General features: G+C 42.6%; 1 protein-coding gene across 6 annotated transcripts in view; it reads left to right on the top strand.

Moving 5' to 3' along the window:
• Positions 1-4,069: 4,069 nt before the first annotated feature.
• CD47 (CD47 molecule) overlaps positions 4,070-14,802 on the top strand; it is a 46,796-nt gene continuing 36,063 nt past the window's right edge. For 3 of the 6 annotated variants that reach the window (XR_004138260.2, XR_004138259.2, XR_004138255.2), the window contains exon 1: positions 4,156-4,388. Coding sequence is in view for 3 of the 6 variants with exons in the window: in XM_031456161.2 (XP_031312021.1) it covers positions 4,343-4,388 (46 nt within the window). In the remaining 3 variants the exon portion in view is untranslated. Of the gene's footprint in view, positions 4,389-14,802 lie in introns of all 6 variants that reach the window. The other 3 variants (XM_031456161.2, XM_031456167.2, XM_031456174.2) reach the window with 3 other exon arrangements.

Genomic DNA, 14,802 nt, shown 5'->3' on the forward strand with positions numbered 1-14,802 from the left:
ATTGATTTAACACACATACAGAGCCCTTAGATCTCAACCAGGCACTGTGCCAGACCCTGGAGATACAAATATACCCAGAAACATTTCACTTTTTTCCCAGCTAACACGGTAGAAAAGGAGACAGATATGTAGGAGAAATAGATATTGACACATTTTATAAGCAGCATGAACAGAAGTGTAATGGAAGAGGTTACCAGCTCTGCAAAGTGGCAGGGAGTTATGGGAAAGAGGAAAAGGAGGGTTGAGAAAGGCTGCTTGGAGGAGGTAAAATTTGGCCTTAAAGGATGAGTTTGAGTTCTTTGGGTTGAAGGGAGAAGAAGAAAACATGGGGAAGGACATATGAAGCAGAGGGAACAGCTTGATTAAAGCACAGAAGCCAGAGAGCAGAATAGTCCCAGCATGGAAAGTGCCTGACCACAGCACGGAAGTCACATTAGCCAGAAGTGTTAAAAATACAAGAACTTCATTTAAAAAACCAACAAACCAACCAACCAAACACAAAACCCCACAAACCCTGTATATTCAGAGACACTAAGAAGAGAGAGAATACTCATCATGTACTGCAACTAGCTTGATGATTGATAAGCCAAAAATTGGAACTTAGTGACTATAAACATGCCTGGTATATCAGATAAGTGTCAGGGTTAGTTTGATAGTTTAGCTCATAGGTTTTCAGTTCACTGGACAGCCCTTTATGCTAGTACTTTGCCAGACACTCATGGAAGACAGAGTACCTGTCCTTGAGTGGTTTATTTATCATTCGTTCATTCATCTTTTTAACATCCATTTGTGGGTGACCTACTACGCGCCAGGCAGTGGGGGTAGCAGTGAACACGACTCATGTGGTCTCCCCTCACTGGGCTTACAGTCTAGGAAAGAGCCACTATTGAACAGGAAGACAGCCACACAAATGGGTACTTTCAATATAATAAGGTAACTGATACACACCAAACAAGACTAAAACACAGAGAAGGGGACTTTAATAGCGAGATTATCCTGGGCTTTGGTCTACTGCGGGATCCTTTGATGTAGGCCGACTTATGCAGAAAGGTGCATCCGGCTCAGCACAAAGCACAGGCCATGCAGAGTAGGTTCTGAGCTAACTCGCGGGAGTATCAGGAGATAATGCACGGCACTGCGTGGCACACCAGCATGGGCAAAAAGAAATGTCTAGCTGAATGAAAATTACAGTGAGGATATCCCTGTATCACTATAAAATTTTAGGCAATTATCAATATGGACTATGGAGTAGGATGTAAATACAGTTTGGGGAGGAAGATAAAAGCAGATGTACTGTTAAGATGAAAGTGAAAGAAAGAGGAGTTGGCCATGAATTGAGAAGAGAAGTTTGTGAACATTTCCACTGGCCTTGGAGTCAGACCAGCCACAATCCCCACCCTGAGCTTGTGAGCAAGCTTCACTTTCCTCATCTATAAAGGATAATGACAATGCTAAAAGGTAGCAATTGTTCTGGGGTTGTAAATGTATCCATCTATAAAGGGGAAACAATAACATCTTTAATGTTATAGAGTGAAAAGAAAAAGTAGGAAAAAGGGGCCAAGGGAGGTAGATACAAACAAGGGAGACAGAGAGAGAAGTATCACACAGAACCATAGGCCAAAAGCTCATTATCTTTCTTACCTTTGTTTCCTTTGTTTCCTCATCCCTAACGTGAAAATCATAATGCCTATGCCAAGGCTGTTATGGAGATTAACTTAGGTAATATACCTAATGTGTATTACCTCTGTTCAAAATGTTCTAAAATGTATTACTCCCTTGGCTTCCACCCAAGAAAACCCCTCACGTGAAGATGAGCTCAAAATCCAAGTAAAAATGCTTACAAATGTTCAAAAAGAAACACAAATGTGAGATGGTTAGATACTAGAGAAGGGAGCCCAAGGTTATCTCAGAGAGAAGGTCATCAAACCTAGGCAGGTTGCTTTGGATTGTCTCTTGTGGCGCAGGCCTCCTCCTGCCCCATCATCAAAACACATCCCAGCTAGATTCCCAAGGACAGAGGTGATCACTCAGGTGGCCTGTCATTCACCTGACTTAAGTGTATTCCATTTTCTGCACAATGCCATTTTAAGCACACAGCCTCAGCAGCTCCCAGGATAAAACAGGACATCACTGATCTGTACCTCTGAAGGTTGGGGACAGTCCTTCCCAGTCACTCTTCAGCTTTAGGGAGGTTGGTTGATCTCAGGGACAGCTGACAGCCTTATTTAGCCAACCAGCTGCTCGGTGATACACAATGTCCCGAATGCTCAAAGTCTGATGGATGATTCTTTTGTATCCATAGAAGCAGCAGTTGGAGGAGAATCCATTAGTCCCTTTGGTAGCCTCAGGGTGTCAATGAGGCTGCCGTTCTAATCATTACCACCATAATTATTAACCATTGTTTTAGTGAGATATCTGCCAGGCAATTGTTTTTTTCTTTCTTTCTTTCTTTTTTGAATCATTAAAAAACAATCAAATTTCACTGGAGCAAGGCTTGCCTCAAGTCACATCAACACATTTATTAAACTCCTTCTGTTTGCCCAGTTCAACAGGAAGTCTTGCAGAAGTAGATACTTCAAATACTCTTCCTGTTTTTTTTTTTTTTTTAAATGATAATGCTGTGGAGAAGAGGTTTACACAACATAAATTATACGGAAAAGTTACATGGTATATATAACTGCTACAGAGGGTCAGAGAGTGGCATTTTTGTCCCCTGGATTTCATTTCTATGGGGATACAATGGAGGAGACGCCATGGGTAGATGATTTGGAGGAGAATATTGTGGTGGGAAATTGCTTTCTTTTCCAGCAATTAGGAGAAAAACAACCAAGAGAGTGGGCAGGATATGCACCCCCATTAGAGTAGCCACCGGAGCGTGACTTTTTGACAAGTGTTTTCATCATTGAATATAAATGTTAAAGGAGTTCTAAAAGGGTTTTTGCTTCAAGATGAAGTGTGATTCAGTGAGATTCTCAAAGGCCTTGTCTATATTGTGGCTTGAAGCCACACTTTGAACCCATTTTCCAAGCATGCTAAACCCAAATAGCATAGAGGAATGCACATGGCTAGGTCACAAACCGGGCTCAATGCACTACAGGAACAGATGTCTTGGATTCCTCTTCTAACATCTGCGACCGTACCTGATCGCCCCTGGGGTTTCAGCGCTAACCACATCTCAAAGTGTTTATTTACCACCACGGGTGGAACTTGTGATACGAAAAGGTTAGAACAGCCTAGCTGCCCAACATCAGCATAGTTGCGAAAGCTTAATCTTATTTTTCGGGGTGGGGGTGGGGCAGATGGGTAGATAACTAGATTTATTTGTTTACTTGTTTATTTAATGGAGGTACTGGGGATTGAACCCAGGGACCTCGTGCATGCTAAGCGCACACTCTAGCACTGAGCAGTCCTGTTCAGAGGTTGAAAACAGTACCAACAAGGCGACAGAGAAAGCCGAGAACCTGGGAGCCGCTGGGGGAAACAAAAGCAGATGGAGGCAAGTGAACGGAGGAGGGCGCGGGAGTCCAAGAAGGACGAGTGTACGTTCCCTGCGGACAGGCACTCGCCACCGCCCTGCCCGCGGCGGGGCGCCCTCGAGCTCGCTGCCGGCATGGGAAGCGTGGAGACGCCCCCAGGCGGTGTGCGCATCGGCGGCAGCGGCGGAACTTAGGGGAAAATGGGCAGAGGTGAGAGGCGTGGAGGCGTCGGGGTCGAAGCGCGCGGGAGGACGTCTGATGCCGAGAGGGGCGAGAGATCAGGGGCTGGTGCGGGGCCGGGGCTCCGAGGTCGGGGTGAGCAGCACCTTGGGATAGTTCTTGAAGCGTGGGGGTAGGAGCGAAAGCTGGAGGGTACCAGCGGAGAGGACGGTGGGGCCCAGGGCGGTGCGAGAGGTAAAAAGGGAACTGCAGACTGGGACGGGTGCACTGAGGTCCCCGGTGAGCGTGGGAGCACACCCTCAGCCTCCGGTGGGGGCAGGGACACTGACGCGGGGCGGAAGACGGGGCGGCAGGGCGTGACCGGGAAGCCCGGGTGCACGCCACCGCCCGGCAGCGGCGGGAGCGGGAACTTGAAGCCGTGAGTCGGAAGGGCGCCGCCGCGTCAACAGTCGCGGCGGCGGGGCGGGGGCGAGGCCGAGTGCGCGTGCGCGGCCCGCGCGGGCGGGGGAGCGAGCGTGGGGTGGCGGGAGCGAGCGTGCGCGCGCGCGGCCAGGCAGCCTGGGCAGCGGGTCCTGCCTGTAACGGGAGGCGGTGGACTGTCCTCTGTGTGACGGCGGCGGCTTCTGCTCCAGACACCTGCGGCGGCGGCAGCGGCGGCGCGATCCGACTCCGCGGCGGATGCGGAGATGTGGCCCCTGGTGGTGGTGCTGCTGCTGGGTTCGGCGTGCTGCGGTGAGTGGTCACTTGCTCTTGGGTCCGCGGCTGGTGTCTCGCCGCCCCCGCGGCAGCCCCGCGGGCGTATGGGCTGCGCCCCGTCTGGCCCGGCGGCGCCCTGGAGAGGGTGGCCGGGGTACGGGACGCGCGGGCCCTGCACTCTCCGGGTGCGGACGTGGGAGGGCCCCGCGGGTAATCGGCGCCCCCTTCCTTTCTTCCTTTTACCTCCTCTTCCTCTTTCCCCTGGGTGAGAGCGGGGCTCATCTTTTCCTATTTTCCACCTTCAGATGCCCACACCGAGGAGGACTCCAAACCGTTCACCTCGCGCAAAAATTAACTGTAGAGAGAAGGGGCGCGATCGGAGGCGAGAGGTTGGCAGCTGTTAGGATCCCCCCTTTCGCACTCCTCTCCCTCCTCAGTGCTTTAAACGCATTTGGGGTTGAAGGAGGGAGAGTGGGAGGGCCCGAGCCTCTTGCGATGCAAGTGCGCATTTTGGCGAAGTCTGCAAGAAGGGGTTTCTCCTGTTTGGCCTCCCACATGAACATAGGAGTTAAGGGGACATAAAGGACGCAATTAAGTTACATTTCCAGCCCAGCATTTAATCAGAAGAATCTTCTGGCCAACCCCCCCCCCCGCGCCCCTTTAACCATAGGAATAAGCTTCCTGAGTGGAAACTCTTTCACTACCCCCACGCCCCGTCAGCCACTTTAATACAGTCCAAATTGCATGTTCAAGTTTTCCTGCTTTATTAAAGGGAACCGTTCTAAAAGTAATCCAGATTTCGCTTGAAATATGAAGACAGTAACCTCTATATGAAGACAGTCAAAACCATACTTGCGGCAGAGTGGGATTTGGTGTCTGTCTTTCGACGCCAGAGGCGTGTTGGCCCCCCAAGCTTTTGGAATCCATTTCGCTTTTTTAAAACGTGTGCTTCGTCTGTAAAAACTGAGAAAGGAATGGGAATTTTCGTGGTTCTACAGTGCATGTCACACTTCACATCTATAGAGCCTCTTGTGAACTTTTTGTAAGATTCAGAATTGAGTTTGAGTAACATTAACAAGCAGTTGTTACATTTAATTCTAAAATGCTAAATTAATTAGATTTTAAACGGGGTATTGGCCTCACGGTGCCATTCCTAAAGGCTTGTGACTTCGAGCTATTTCCAAAATGCCCATAAGTCCAGGCTTAGCACTTTCCCCACTGCCTGAAACCTCCCGGGATGTTGGAGCTGTTAATAGTCAATGTTTGTTATGTAAAGGGTTGATATTAGTAAAGCAGTGTTTCCTGTTATCCTTAACGGCTTGTTGCTCTTACTATCATTATCACTCAAGTAATACTGCTTTCAAAAACCTGTTGTATGATCAGAAAGCCTTCTGGTGAACCAGAGAGTAAATTTGTAATAAAATATTACTAATTCAGACCTTTGGTCTCAAAGCTAGCTTGAAGTATAAAAAGTGTAAATCGTGTACTATTTTAAAAACAGAGGTCCTATTTTCAAGTAGATTTAAAAGAACTGCTAGAATGGTACTTTGGGGGATAGAAATTGTTAGGCCTCCTTTAGTGATACGGTGTGATCATGTATAATTAGCACTCATTTACATACAATGTTAATGTTCTCCAGTCCCTGCAGACTCATAGAATTCAGAATTTATGGTATCATATTGTACTTAGTTAATAATAACCTGAAAAAAAAGTAGAGGCAGTTTGCGTTTGAGTTCTGTTAATTGTTGACTATAAAACAGGAAGGGGTAGTGTCTGTCATGAGACATAATGGAATTTTGTGCCTGTTTGTTTAATATGTAGTTTTAAAAGGACGTGTATGAAGAGATGTTAACAGTCTCAGAACACAAGTGGTTACAAACCAAGATATTTGGGAGACTGAATTTAGATTCTGGAATGAATAAGGAAGTCATGGGTTTGTATGCTTATTTGCTCTGAAGTTTGATTTTGCTTTCAGTTTCACTTATAAATGATAGGTAATCAAAAGCTATTGCCTGGTAGCCACTACAGTTTCATTTGGCCTTCGTAGGAAAGGGAGTTACCAAAAATGCCCATTCCATCTAATTAAAGGCAAAATGCAACAGCCTGTATTGGCTTACAAGACACAGAATGAATGACTATTCTCCTTTCCTCCCCCCTCCCCCATGAGTCCAATTATACTTTGTTTAAAAGCACATCAGCAGTTTCAGTAGTATTCACAAACTGGTAAATAAAACGTTACTCAAATAATGACAGTAATATGAACTGTCTTTCAGGGTTGAATGATTTTTCTTTGTCCAAATGAGTTTTTAAGATCAGGGGTACACATGAGTAAAAAATATTTTTATTGTCTTAGTCTAGTAGTAATTTGGCTTGCTTGTACAAAAAAATGTTTTCTTTTCTTCTAAAGAATATATTACTTTTAACCACAATTTGCCATTTTAAGGAAATAAGTGCCTATTTAAAAGTACTTATTTCCGGGGCCACCCAGCAGTCTAGAGGCAGTGTGTTAAAGCATTACACTAAATGCCTGCGATTAGGACACTTGCTCATGCTGTCATCAGTGTTTTGGCAGATGTTTTATCTTTGCCACTGAGTTGTTAATGTGGATTTGAAAGGCCAGGTTCTAAAGATGAAAAATAGGTGGTTTTCCCCAAATTGATAAACATTCTGAATCCAGAATACTCTATTAAAACTAAGTTCACATTCCTAAACGTTAATTCAGCTCCAGCTGGTGTGGGCATTGGTTTTTTTTTTTTTTAATACATTCATGTTCTTTTTGTGACATATTTTTCATATAACTATTTTACCCATTTCAGGTTTTTGTTGTCATAGCTTTTTATAAAAGATAAAAATTCCTGTATTTTTATATCTTGTGCCTCAGCCTGATATACTCTCGGGTTGTGATAAAGCAACTTTCACTTTGTGTACCAGTGCACATATTTCCTCTATAATAAAAGAATAAGAGTGTTAGTGTAGGATCACTTTTACTAAACTCACTGTGGTACTAAAGTTAAAAAAACAAAAGAGAGAGCACACAGGAAGTTTGATTCTAATATACCTAGACTAAGACTGAGACAGGAGAACCTAGGTGTTCCCTCTTTCTGGTTACTAACATGGAGTTCAAACAGGAATTAGAAGCTGCACCTTCCTCTGAATATTTCATTCCATAGCCATGGGCATTGTAAAGAACTCAGAATCTGGCCAACCCCAGGGTTTGAGATTTAGATTAAGAGAATAAATGTGCATATTTGAATACATGTTACACTTACAGGTTAAAAAGCAAGGCAAGGGATTTGGCAAGGGCAAAATTGCCAAATCTGTCAAAACTGCTTTTTCTCTTTCAAGCAAGTATGAGCCCATGTTATATTCTGAGAAGCACTTTGCAAGGTCCTCTTGGACATATAGACAAATTTCAGACTATATGCCTCTTCGTAACTTAAAATGTAGTTTTTAAAAAGAAGGGATTTTTTTTGTTTTTATACCTCAGTGGTACTTAATATATTTTAAATGCTTGATAAGGTTGTAATTCTGGATACTACTGACTTTAAACTGCTCTGGGCCCTGTAATTCTAGGTTGACCACTTCTATTCTTCTGAGGCCACTTTAAAATCTAGTAGGGGATTAGTCTGAGTCAGAACTAAACACAGGTGGACACCTCCATTTTACTCCAGACTTTAGTTGGTTTCTGTTGAGGAGAGATCTGACTAAATCCTCCTTTTGTCCCTAATTCTAACCTGATTCAGCTTGAGATTCCAGTTCTTCATACCAGGGCCCAGGTCTGATGGCAAAGATTAGTAGGCTTCGTTTCTAGCGGGTGCCTTTTACTCATGAGCTTTACTTCCTTTACCTTAGTGACTGCTGGGGCTTCTTACCCCGTTCCTGAATGTCCATTCCAAGCAGGTAATTAGCTTTCTACTCCACGGCAAAAAATAGTGATGTGTGCTGTGGAGTCTCTCAACTTCCCGCCCACCATTGTTAAACTTGTCTGTAATATCTTAGGTAGCCTTCGTCTCATTCTCCTCCTTCACTCAGGTCAGAAGTATTCCTTTTCCCCTTTCCAAGGAAAGGACCACCTGTCTACAGCTCTTTGACTTCCACCATCTTGGAGACCTGCTCACTCAGCTTAATTCTTCAGTCTTATCCCTTAGATCTTTCCCTCTCCTCTCCCCTGGTTCCTTCATCTTAGCTTGCAGACATGGTCAAGTTTTACCCCATGTTAAAAACAAACAAACAAGAACAACAACCCAAAAAACTGGCCCTTGTCTCTGCCTCTATGCTTTTTCCATTATGGCCTCTCTCTGCTTTCTTATATTGCCAGGTTGATTCAAAGAGAATCACTGCCTCTTCTTTCTGCTCTCCCCTTCACTTCCCAAGTGCAGTCTGACTTCTAATCCCTATGCTGTTGACATTGCTGCAGACAAAGAAGCTGATGATGAAATTTTTAATCTAGAGGCTGTTTTTACTTATCCTGCTTAACATCTGTTTTGTCCATATAAGACCCTTCTTGGTGCCTGTGGTGGTGTTCTTTGCTGCCTCACCTACTTTTGTTTTTCCCCCCCTCACATCCTTGGTTTGTTCATCTTTAACTGTTTGCTCCATAAATACTGATGTTCTCCAACATCTTATTCTCTGATGCCTGCTCTACTTGCTTTGCGAGGATTCTCTGGGTGATCTTGTTTATGCTCACAGCTTCAGTTACCAGCTGTATTCTTGGTGATTCCCAAGCCTTTGTAGCTCTTAAATCCAGAGCCATATACCTCGGATCTATTGGACACCCCCATTTCATTGTACTACAGGTACTTGAATCCTGAGCCTACTGAGTATTGAAAGAATATTCACCCCTAAATCTCTTATCTGTAGTTAATTCACAATCTAACTGGTTACACATATTATTTTAGTTAACAGATCTTAATTCTTCTCTCCTCTTCCTCCTTACCTCCTGTATCTGACTTTTGTTGACTCTGCTTCTTTGTTTTTTTACTGTAATTTTTGGCCTTCTCTCCAGTTGTCCTTTAGCTGGACTATTACAGTGATCTCTTTATATATTTGTATTCTTAATGGGTTTCCTTTCCCATCTCCCTTCCTGCCCTCAATTCACCCTTTTTACTACTGTATTATTCTTTAAAGTGCAAGTAAATCTGAGTGGTTTGCTAATGCTTGTGTTATCAACTCCAGAGTCCTCAGAATGACATTCAGGGAAGCCTGTACAATATTTCTTAACCATCTTTTCCAGCCCCTTTTCCTGGCGCTCACCTAAACAGTATCCTGCTTCTGATTACTTCACTTGTCCACGTTGTGTACTCTGCCTAGAAAGCTCTTCCTTTTCCATAATATTCCTACTCATCCTTCAAGCCCCAGTTGAAATACCACCCTATCGGAAAGAGCATTCTTAGACACATCATGTAATTTTTAAGGAACTCTTCCATCCAGTCTGCAACTCACTTGATAGAGATTTTTCATTAAGATGTGTAGCTTCACGGTAACCATAATCAGATCTATAGAAGTGAGAAACAGTGGAGGATTCTTTTGAAATATGGAAGAAAAGTGAATCTCCCCTGATATGATATTTAGATTTTCCTTTCTTGAGATTCATACTTTAAATTTTTACATTCAGATAGAATGTATTGAGTCCTACTTGCTGGACCCTGGGTTGGAGCCATAGGATACCAAATGAAGCCATTGTTCTTGCATTTCTACCTTTTGAGCCTAAAGGAGAGGTCAGTAAAGTAACACGGTGATTACAAGATTAGGTAGTAAGTGCAGTGACAACACATGGACAGGAAGCAAATGGGAGCAATAAGGAGGGATGAATACAGTTGAGTAGCTGCAGGGAAGGGGACAGGATTGAACAGCTCAACTGTGCTTTAACAGGAAGAGCCCGAGTTAGCAAACTGTAGCTGCCATTTGCTGAAAGTTTACTATGGATGTGAGAGGCACTGCAGTAAGAACACTATGTTCATCGTCTCATTAAATCTTAACAAAATCTCTTTGAGGTGTGCACTGTCACTATTCACATTTTACAGATGAGGAGACTGAGATACAGAAATTAAGTAACTTACCTAAGGTCATACAACTAGGAAGAGCTGTCGTGAGCCAAGGTCTGGCTCCAAGGTATGTGCTCTTACCCATACTCCCAGGAAGGGTATGGGCCTCTTCAGGCTGGGGATAGGCTTGTGCACAGGCAAGGGCATGGAGATGAGAGTGCATTTGCATATTCATGGAAGGGCAAGAAGTTAATTATGATTGGAGCTTGGTTTGGAAATGAGGGAGTATAGGAGGTGGGGCTGGACAGGATCTTGAAGGACCTACTTTGTATTCCATGCTAATACACTTAGAATTTAGCCTGAAAAGGCCGGGTGGGGGGTGGGGGATTGTTGTTAAAGTATATTAGGCAAAAGAGTGCACATTTGCATTTAGAACAGTTATTTTGGGAACTGTGGAAAATACAGTGGGGCAGGGATGGGGAAATGCTGAGGCTGGAAGCAGGGAGCTAGCTAGTTAGGAGTGTGTGGCAATAGTTAAGGGAGAAATGATGACTGTCTAATTAATTCATACGACATTGGGTTTAGGAACTATTCAATGGGTTGAGCCTAGTAAGAACTTTCCATGGCTCAGGAGAGGGCAGAATCCAGCATAATTCTTAGGTCCAGTTCTGGTTGACCAGTAGATAATAGAAAATACTTTAGGGCAGCAAGGATTTGGGATGAGGGCAGGCAGAGAGTAAACAGATTTTTGGACATTTTGACTCTGAAGGAACTGTAGGACATACAGGTGGAAATGCACAGCAGACGATTGGCTTTCTGAGTTCTGCAGTGAAGGAGAAATTTGGGGCCTAGTTGAATTAAAAGTGTGTGGGTAGTTAAAACCACAGAGTAAGAGAATACTGGAGCGGGGCCGGGTGGGGTGCAGTGCTGGATAGGAAGTCCTTAGGAAGTCTAATGTTTATTGTGAGTCAAGGAAGAGATTTCAGTAAAGAAAGCAAGCTGCTGTGAGGTGGACAAAATATTAGGAGGAAATTCAGAATCCGGAGATACAGAGGCCAAGAGACAAGAGCAAGAAAGGAGCTGCCCACTAGTTCAAGAACTCTAGAGAAGTCGAGATAGAAAGTGAACCACGTACCTTCAGTTTTCACCAGGGATTACTGGGGACTTTCCAAAGAGCTGTCACAGTGAAGAAGGCAAGGTGGATGCCAGGTGGCAGAGGTTTAAGAAGTAAGTAAGAGGTGAAAAAGTGCATTTAGATAATTTTTTTCAGGATGCTAGGGAAGAGAGAGAGAAGTATGAGGAATTTTTTTTTCAGTTGACTAATACTCAAGCATCTAAAAAAAATGTTTTTAAACCTGTATGAATGAACTTGGGGGCTGTAGGAGGCTGATAACCCAGTAGGGAAAGTCCTTGAGGAGGGTGATGAGTGTGGAGGCAGAAATGGAAACTAGCTCTCAGGTGAATGGGTTCATTTCTGAAGAGGAATTGAGGGGAAGAAAAGTGTAGATCGTTGCAGTTGCAGGTACATTTATTGGTGGAATTGCTGGAAGCTTCTGGCTTCTTATCCGGAGGACTCAATTTGAAATGAAAAATAGGAAGAGAGGGCTCCTTTGGAGGGTATAGGATAAGCTCTTACAAAAAGACAGCGATGTAAGAGTTGTTACAAAGGACGGAAATACATGAAACATGTGAAACGATAAAAGATTGAAGGCCCATGGGAATGGGGGTATAGCTCAGTTGGTAGAGCAGAGCGCATGCTGAGCATGCACGAAGTACTTGGTTCAGTTCCCAGTATGTCCATTTGAAAAAAAAAAAAAAAAGATTGAAGGCCCAGATGGGTGGGGTCTTGTTGTTCCCCTAGGAGCAATGCCAGTTTTCTTAGAAATCTGTAAGACTGACTGCTCTCCTGCCCGTCCATAGCACTTTGTTCATGCCCGAAGGATAGCACTTACGATCTTATGCTATAAAAAGTATGTGTCATTCCCCCAAGTGAGGATTCTAAGCTCCTCAAAGAGAATTTCTACATATTTTTCCGTTATTGTATCCCCACATCTTGTCACATTATTTCAGATCAGGTAATTCTCAATAAATGCTTGTTGCATGTCAGAATTTCTAAGCTAGACCTGTGTACTGTGAGGACCACATATTGAGCCTTCTCTGCACATAAATAGGAGCTGTTTTCAGAATTGTAGTATGAGATGGTTCAAATCAGTGGTCTGTCTTCACAGAGGTTGTAAGGTCCAGTATTTTTGACATTTGATGTAAAATAATTTCCCCATTTCATTTGCTAATTTACCTGTAACTCCAGCATCACTGATGATTATACTTATCTGTTCCTATCTGATTTAGACTGCTGTAGGCATTTCTTGATTATTCAGAATGTACTTATTCATGTTAATCATCTATGTTCCTTTATTTGCTTTCTGTATTTTAGATCTTCTCTCTGCTGTTTCATCAAAAGGCAGTAGGCAAAAGAGAGAAGACCCAAATCAGATAATTTTATTACTTAATAGTTTTTTAATAAATATTTATAGAGGATGAAGTTGTAGTTAACAGCTGGCAGAGGAACATTTCTGGGCTATCTTTATTTATTAATTATTAGTGACAGGGTTATTCAAATTAATGTTTATCCAGGTCAGCTTTACTTTGAATTTTATTGACAGTATTTATTCTACTTAAATTGCTTCAGCTATAACAGTTTTTTTAAATGTCAACAAATAAAGCAGTGCAATCAGTGCTTTCTGTATTCTTTAGAAAAAAAATTCAGTTTCTAAACATAAGTTTTGAACTCATGAAATATTTACCCACCACTTCTTACCTAAAGGCTTCTAAGAAAGTTCTCTGGGATAACTGAGTTCTTCACTTGTATCTCTTCTATTAAACGGTAATTTTATTTTTAAAAAATATTTAAATTGAACTATGATTGATTTACAATGTTGTGTTAGTTTCAGGTGACAGCAAAGTGATTCAGTTGTACATATACACATATTTTTTTCCAGATTCCTTTCTGGTATAGGTTATTACAAGATATTGAACATAGTCCCCTGTGCTATACACTAGGTCTGTTTTATATCTAGTAGTGTGTTTATGTTAATCTCAAACTCCTACTAATTTATCCCTCCCCACCTTTCCCCTTGGTAACCAAGCATTTGTTTTCTAAGTCTGTCAGTCTGTTTCTGTTTTATAAGTAAATTCATTTGTATCATTTTTTTTTTTAGATTGCACATGTAAGTAATATCATATGATAGTTATCGTTTTCTGATCTACTTCACTTAGTATGATAATCCCTAGGTCCATCCATGTTGCTGCACATGGCATTATTTCAGTCCTTTTATGGCTGAGTAATATTCCATTGTGTGTATATATATATATACACACACACCACATCTTTATCCAGTCATCTGTTGATGGACACTTAAGTTGCTTCCATGTCTTGGCTATTGTAATTAGTCCTGCTGTGAACATTGGGGTGCATGTATCTTTTCAAATTAGAGTTTTCATCTTTTCCACATATATGCCCAGGAGTGGGATTGCTTGATCATACGGTAATTCTATTTTTAGTTTTTTAAGGAACCTCCATACTGTTCTTCTTAGTGGCTGCACCAATTTACATTTCCACCAACAGTGTAGGAGGGTTCCCTTTTCTCCACATAAAGGGTAATTTTAGAAGGTAAAATCTTAACTTAAACAAATATAAAATGAACATGTATCAAAGATTTTATTTCATGCATTAGTTAAGCAAACCAGCAAAATGGTACAGCCATCTTGGTTTTAAAAGAAGATTGGAAGAACAGACACATGTACATATAGGCAGTCAGGAATGCTGAAGTGAATTTGTGAATAGATGCAAAATTGGTCAGTATCCTTGGGGCAACAAAATGTGATTTTTTTAATTCCTCTCTTCCACCAGGTGGAAGTCAATTGCAGAAGCAAGTTTATTCGTATCTCTGTGAGCATGGATCATTTGCATTACCATCAGTTTTCTACAACTTAGAAAATTATAAAAATAGCCCAAACACAGGCAAAAGGCACGAGCCACTATAGAATTAGAGATTCTGAAAGGATCTGTCAGACAATGCCCAGCACTCTATTGAAAGGACTCATAGTAGTCTTTTTTGTCCACTTAAAAATCGTTGATCATCATTTCTGACACTTGCCTTCCTTTCTAATTCCAACATCATAGGCGCTTTCTTCCCTCCTTGTGTACTACCGTCTTCCCCTCAGTTCTTCTTTCTCAGGGGAAATAGTTCACAACTCCAAGGCTTTTCAGAATGCAATTGGAAGCCTAGGTTTTGCCTGGGGCTTCCTGATATCTGAGTGGCTAGAAATGTAGAGAACTGGGGAGAGGTGAGCTGTGAAAACCTGCAAGGTTGATTCAGACTGTGGATCCCCAGAAATGTAGCAGTTTAGACCTGTCAGTCACAGACAGTCCGGAGCATGACATTAAATGCTATAGTGCCTAGTTG

The sequence above is a fragment of the Camelus dromedarius genome, chromosome 2 (genome assembly GCF_036321535.1).
Source record: "Camelus dromedarius isolate mCamDro1 chromosome 2, mCamDro1.pat, whole genome shotgun sequence".
Taxonomy (NCBI): domain Eukaryota; kingdom Metazoa; phylum Chordata; class Mammalia; order Artiodactyla; family Camelidae; genus Camelus; species Camelus dromedarius.